This window comes from Anabas testudineus, chromosome 24 (genome assembly GCF_900324465.2).
Source record: "Anabas testudineus chromosome 24, fAnaTes1.2, whole genome shotgun sequence".
Classification (NCBI taxonomy): domain Eukaryota; kingdom Metazoa; phylum Chordata; class Actinopteri; order Anabantiformes; family Anabantidae; genus Anabas; species Anabas testudineus.
The window spans coordinates 19387701-19394616 of record NC_046632.1 but is presented as its reverse complement, the minus strand read 5'-3'; the positions used below and the strand labels follow the sequence as shown (position 1 = coordinate 19394616).

The following is a 6916-nucleotide window of genomic DNA, read 5'->3' as shown; positions in this document are numbered from 1 at the left end:
CATCTGGTTTTTCTACTTTATTTTAAAATAAAGTTTATTTTCTTCTTTATTTTTTATGATGATCAGAAGTTGCTGCGTACTGCTGCCGTTTCTGTCGCTCACATTATTTCATCCCTGAAACGCTGCTTCTCTTACAAAATACGTCCATCATTACATGAAGAGGCGTCATGGCAACCAGGATGAAATGGCTTTTTATTGACTAGTTGTTCAGGAGGAGGTGGAAACAACCTGTCCCCCTCCTAATTATTCTGTCAGCTGACCTGTCAGAGGCTCCCTCCACTCACCTCATCAGTCTGGAGACTGTGACAGAAACATTTTCTCCTCTGATACTTTAGGAAGAAATAACGGAGTCGGAGGCTGCGGCCGTTTCCACGTTAGTCCCACTGATGGGTGCTGGCTCCAGCCCTCCGTCCTTTCTGACTCTTGGTGACGGCGTCTGTCTTTTTGTGGAGACTGTGCAGATCTCTGTGGACGTTTTGTGTCTTTGCTGTTTTATCTTTTGATCAACCAGAGAGGATCCGAACAGACAGCAGGTGTCACAGGGTTTGATGGATCCGCTGAACTCTGGCTGAACTGAGCTGTCAGCAGATCAAACAGGAAATGATGTGAAGCTTTTCTCAGAGCTGCGAGACACAAAACTAAATGAAATATGTGACAGAAGATTCCGAGTCTTTGTTCAGGTGAGGAGCTTTTTAAGAAACACACCTGAAAATGAGATGGTGTGTGTTAACATGGTGATTCATGAGGGAGTAATGACAGTGATACACCGTGTTCATCTTAAAGAACAGAGACAGACTTTCAGTAATATTATCATTACTTAAAATGAGTACTTACCTCCAACCTGACACTTTACATTCAAATAAATTAAATCAATCTAAATCTGAATCTGCTCTTTTTGAATTTGCTGCAGCAGTTTGGTCTTTGTCGAAGTTTGTGAACAATAAAAACTTGAACTGAACCCGTTTTTGTTGGTGTTGGTGGAAAAATGAGAGAAAACGTTTCCACCAACAGTAAAAACGTGTCAAAGAGATAAAGTCAGTAGGTTTTCGGTCAAATCCACCAACAGAACGAACGAGCTGAAAACTGAATCAGCATGATGACAACGAATCAGCTCAACTCACAGAACGGGTCCGGCTCAGGTTCGGGACCAGCTCATGAACATCTTGGACTCTGCAGAGTCTCTGATTTCAGACTCTAATCCTCACGTTCACCTTGTTACCCTGGTAACCATAGTAACAGGTCAAAGGTCACCTCCTGCTCACCGTGTCTCTATAAGAACACTGAAGTTAATCTGTAATTCGATTAGTTAATTGATTATTAAACTTGGTGGTTGCCCCCACCCCCACCCCCCCCCAACCCACTCTTACATCTCACTGAGAGAAAAAAGAAACTCAGTAAAAAAATGAACTAACTAATTGTTCAATAACAAGTTTCAGCTTTTACTGGGACATGAACTAAAGTTGTCACCTGGAGTTTTACTTCATGATACGTTTCTTTCCAGGATATCAGGTAGAAATCATTAGAAATCATTTAGAAATCATTTAGATATCATTTAGAAACCATTAGAAATAATTTAGAAATCATTAGAAACCATTAGAAATAATTTAGAAATCATTAGAAATCATTTAGAAACCATTAGAAATCATTAGAAATAATTTAGAAATCATTAGAAACATTAGAAATAATTTAGAAATCATTAGAAACCATTAGAAATAATTTAGAAATCATTTAGAAATCATTAGAAATCATTTAGAAACCATTAGAAATCATTAGAAATAATTTAGAAATCATTAGAAACATTAGAAATAATTTAGAAATCATTTAGAAATCATTTAGAAACCATTAGAAATAATTTAGAAATCATTAGAAATCATTAGAAACATTTAGAAATCATTTAGAAATCATTAGAAACATTTAGAAATCATTAGAAACCATTAGAAATTATTTAGAAATCATCAGAAATGATTTAGAAACCATTAGAAATAATTTAGAAATCATTAGAAATCAGTTGAAGAGCGTCAGGTTCAACTAATCACAGCTCGGCAGCGCCACCTGCAGGTCACTCAGAGTCATTACACCAACTGGACACAAGTGGAAAGTAAGTACTGAAGTACAAAGTTGAGGTACTTTTAGTTTAGCGCAGTACTGATTTGATGTGTTTCTTAACTAAAGGTTCAGTTTGTGACAGTAACAGGTTTTGAATCTGGATTCTGCAGGAACTGGTTCAGGAGACTCACTTTATACTTCTGGATGGAAAGTAGAGCAGGTACAAGTACTTCAGCTGAGGTAAAACTATTTGAAATTGTTTAGACAAGTATACTTTGACTTTGTGTACTTCTACTGAGCTGGAAACAAAACATCTAAACAATTTAACTACTACTGTTGATAATACTTTAAAGTATACAGTGCAGTACTGTCCATAGGACTTTAAAGTATACAGTACAGTACAGTGAGTTTTTATTTCCTGCTGTTAAACACAGAGTTTCCTGTTTCACTGCTTCACTTTACTTTTTCTCTGCAGATGAACCAGAAGAAATACTGCGAATACTAATGCAGTAGTTTTTGTTTGTGCTAGTAGGAGTAGCAGTATTAGTACTGTTGTTTGTTCAGAGTACTAATAAAAGACACTGTTATAGTAGGGTTTGTGGTGGTGGTAGTAGTATTAGTTAGTAGTAACAGTTAGTGGTAATAGTAGTAGTAGTAATAGTAGTAGTATTAATATTAGTAGTAGTAGTAGTAATAGTAGTAGTAGTAGTAGTAGTAGTAGTAGTATTAGTTTTAGTAGTAATAGTAGTATTAATAGTAATATTAGTAGTAGTAGTAGTAGTAGTAATAGTAGTAGTAGTAATATTAGTAGTAGTAGTAGTAATAATATTAGTAGTAGTAGTAGTAGTAGTAGTAATATTAGTAGTAGTAATATTAGTAGTAGTAATAGTAGTAGTAGTAGTAGTAATATTAGTAGTAGTAATATTAGTAGTAGTAGTAGTAATATTAATAGTATTATTAGTAGTAGTAGTAGTAGTAATATTAGTAGTAGTAGTAGTAGTAATAGTAGTAGTAGTAATATTAGTAGTAGTAGTAGTAGTAGTATAGTAGTAGTCGTCCATCTTCTTCGTATAGTAGTCGTCTCTTAGTCGTCGTCGTCGTCGTCGTCGTCGTCTCCTATCGTCGTAGTAGTCTCCTCGTCGTCGTCGTCGTCCTCGTCGTCGTCAGTCCGTCTCGTAGTCGTCGTCTCGTCGTCGTCGTCTATTCTCGTACTCGTCTTCGTCCTTCGTCGGCGTCGTCGTCCTATCGTTTCGTCGTCTCGTCTCCTCGTCGTCGTCGTCCTCTTCGTCGTCGTCGTCGTCGTCGTCGTCCTCTTCGTCCTCGTCGTCTCGTCGTCCTATTCGTCGTCGTCGTCGTCCTCCTCGTCGTCGTCGTCGTCCTCCTCGTCGTCGTCGTCGTCCTCGTCGTCGTAGTCCTCCTGTCGTCGTCTCGTCGTCTCTTCGTCGTCGTCGTCGTCGTCGTCGTCGTCCTCGTCGTCGGTCATCGTCGTAGTCGTCGTCGTCGTCCTCGTCGTCGTCCGCTCGTGTCGTCGTCGTCGTCGCGTCCCTCGTCCTCGTCGCGTCGTCGTCATCTTCGTCGTCGTCGTCGTCTCATCGTCGTCGTCGTCGTCCTCGTCGTCGTCGTCGTCGTCGTCGATCCTCCTCGTCGTCGTCGTCGTCGTCTCTTCGTCGTCGTCGTCGCGTCTCGTCCTCCCTCGTCGTCGTCGTCGTCGTCGTCGTCCTCTCGTCCTCGTCGTCGTCGTCGTCCTCTTCGTCTCGTCGATCCTCTCGTCTTCGTCGTCGTCGTCGTCCTATCGTCGTCGTCGTCGTCTCTCGGCGTCCGTCGTCGTCCTCCATCGTCGTCGTCGTCGTACCTCGTCGTCGTCGTCGCTCCTCCTCGGCGTCGTCGTCCTCTTCGTCGTCGTCGTCGTCGTCGTCGTCTCCTCGTCGTCGTCTCACTCCTCGTCGTGTCGTCGTCGTCTCACCCTGTCCCCGTCCCCCTGCTACCCCCCCGCCCCGGGGCCCCGCGTTGGCGCTGCTTTCCACCGTCCCCGCTCCTTGCCCTCCGGCGTCCCCTCCAGCTCCTCCGTCCTCCGTGCCCTCCGCTGTCCTCCTCCCTCCGCGTTGGTTTGACCCTCTTCGCGCCCGCGCCTGTCCGTTCTCCCTGCGTTCCTGCGTCCCGTGCCTTCCCGTCCCGTGTGGTCCTTTTTCTAGTCCTCTTGCCGCTTTTTCCCTTCCTCCCCCTCCCCTGCTCCTTCGCCCTCCTTTGTGTCTCCCCCTCTCTGTCGTCCCTGTCCTTTCCTGCCCTTTCGCCGTTGTCCTTTGGTCCTTTCCGTCGCCGCCGTCTTTCCCTGGTGGTCCATTTTCTCCTTTGCGTCCTTTCCTCCTGTCTGTGTCCCGCCTCCTCCCCCCGCCCCCCCGGTTCTGCCGCCTCCGGGCCGGTTCTGGTTCTGCCAGCCCACCCGGGAGCAGGTTCTGGTTCTGCAGCCTACAGGGGCGCAGGTTCTGGTTCTGCCGCACCCAGGGTTCTGATTCTACCCGACGCTTTTGTTCCTCAGAGTGGCGCAGAGTCACAGGGGCGGAAACCAGAACACACAGAGTCCAGTCTGAGGAGGAGGAGGAGGAGGGGAGGGAGTCCACACGGTCACTGAGCGCCTTTGTGTCCGCAGACTCCAGCGGGCGCCGCGAACCTCCGCGGACAGACAGACGGATAAACCCGGCTTCAGCAACCACCGCGCCCCGCTGGAGGATCCGGTCTGTGTGTGAAGAAACAGACCTGGAGCAACAGAGAGAATAAAGGAGGAGAGGAGGAGGAGGAGGAGGAAGAGGAAGAAGGGCGTTTGTTGCAACGAGGAAAGAAAGAAGTCTGGATCTCAGAGACGCTGTCAGGACTGGATCGAAATCCGGACTAATGGAGGTCAGTGAGGGCGCAGAGTCGCTTCTGTCGTCCGGGGATCTTTGTTCACACCTCGGCTCTGCAGCTGCAGACATGTCGCAGCTCATCAGCGCAGAAAACTGCTACGAGGTTCTAACAAAAGCCAAGGACGAAGGCGCGGAGGGCGTCAGGGACCGGGTCTACCGCTTCATGAGCGACCACTACCTGCAGGTGCTGCGGGCCCCCGGGGTGTACGGCCGGCTGACGGCGGGGGAGAGGGAGCTCATCCTGGCGCTGAGGATGGAGGGGAGGGAGGTGCTGGCGGTGGCCGAGACCTTCGAGGTGCACGACCGCGGGGGGAGCCGGGACAGCAGCCGGCCGCAGAGCCCGCTGCAGCCCGCCCCGGAGGACGCCGAGCACCGGCGGGTGTTCTGCCTCCGCACGGACACTCGGCAGTGGGAGGTGCTGACCAGCCTGCCGGAGGAGATCCCGGACAAAGGCTCCGGGATGTGCACCCTGTACAACTACCTGTTCGTGGCGGGGGGGATCAGTGCGCACGGGGACGGCCGCTCCAAAGCCTCGGACCGGGTCTTCTGCTTCAACCCGCAGACCGGCGCCTGGAGCCAGGTCCGCCCGCTGAGCCAGCCCCGCTGCCAGCTCCGGCTGGTGTCCATGGACGGACACCTGTACGCCATCGGGGGGGAGTGTCTGTTCACGGTGGAGCGCTACGACCCGCGGGCGGACAGGTGGAGTCCGGTGGCCCCGCTGCCCAGAGGCTCCTTCGCGGTGGCGCACGAAGCGACGTCCTGCGGCGGGGAGCTGTTCGTGTCCGGCGGCTCGCTCTTCTAACCGCCTGCTGCGCTACGACTCCCGCCGGGACGAGTGGGAGGAGTGTCCGTTCAACGAGAGCCGCCGGCGGTCCACGGACATGGTGGCGCGCCGCAGCCTCGTGTACCGCTTCGACGTGGACCGGGAGCGCGCGGCGGTGAACGTGTACAGGTACAACACGGTGGTCAAGGTGTGGCACGGCGGCGCGAGCTTCCCCCTGGACAAGCCGCTGCCGTTCCGCTGCGCGGTGCTCGGGGACCGGATCTACTGCGTCAACCGGAGCCACACGCTGCAGTTCGAGGTGGGGGGGGAGCGGGAGGGCTTCCTGCCGGAGGTGCTGCCCTCCCCCGCAGAGGCCAGAGGAGCCCTGGTGCCTTTTGTCCTCTGTCTGAACCGGGACAAGTGATGTCGTCCGGGACCGGACCGAGCGAGGAGCGCTGTTCACCGGCCGTGCCTGAAATCCAAATGTGCCTGGAACCGCTGTGAGGTCTGTGAGTGTCCTGAGCCCCCCCAATAGAACAGGGTCCGCATGAGAACGGAAGCAGCATCAGGACGGAACTAAATTGTTGGTCCAGGGTCCGTGAAATAAACATGAGAATGAGAAATGAACTAATTCAAATCAGACCCAGCTTTAGTTTTTAAAACACAAACTAATGAAACTGGTCTGGACTAAGATGATGGTTCACTTAACTCAATAGGTGATTTCTGTAACGGGCACTGAGACTTCTTCATCTGTCCACAGATGTTTAGTTTCACTCCCCATGAACAAACTGCTCCAGCTGTCTGAGGTTTGAAGGGTGTGTGATTTAGATCTGGACTCATAGAAGACCACTTCAGAATAGTCCAGTGATTTGTTCTTAGCCGTTCTTGGTGTCTTGAGGTTTCATGGAACCCTGCTCAGATTTTAGAAACCCTGTGCCAGATGGAGTAAAGCAGCCCCGGAGGTGGGTCTGATTTGAATGAGTTCATTTCTATTTATTACTTTTGTCAGTTTCAGTTTGTTTCGGTGACCTTGGTGCGTTTTTCTTCTTTAATGGAAATGCACCTTCAATTTTGTCCACTTGTGTAAAAAAGCAGGAACCTGATCTGAGCTGCGACCGCAAGACAAACTGCTGAACTCACCTGATCCAGGTGAGCTCCTCTATGACTGTTCCACCCCGCCCTCCTGCTCCTCACCAGGCAGTGAAAC

At 49.6% G+C, this 6916-nt stretch overlaps 1 protein-coding gene across 1 annotated transcript; it reads left to right on the top strand.

Moving 5' to 3' along the window:
• Nucleotides 1-4715: 4715 nt before the first annotated feature.
• LOC113149238 (kelch repeat and BTB domain-containing protein 11-like) lies at nt 4716-6879 on the top strand. Its single transcript, XM_026341201.1, is given in 2 exon segments — nt 4716-5745; nt 5747-6879. Coding segments are annotated over 2 exon segments (1197 nt in total). The 5' UTR covers nt 4716-4935; the 3' UTR covers nt 6134-6879.
• The last annotated feature ends 37 nt before the right edge of the window (nt 6880-6916 follow it).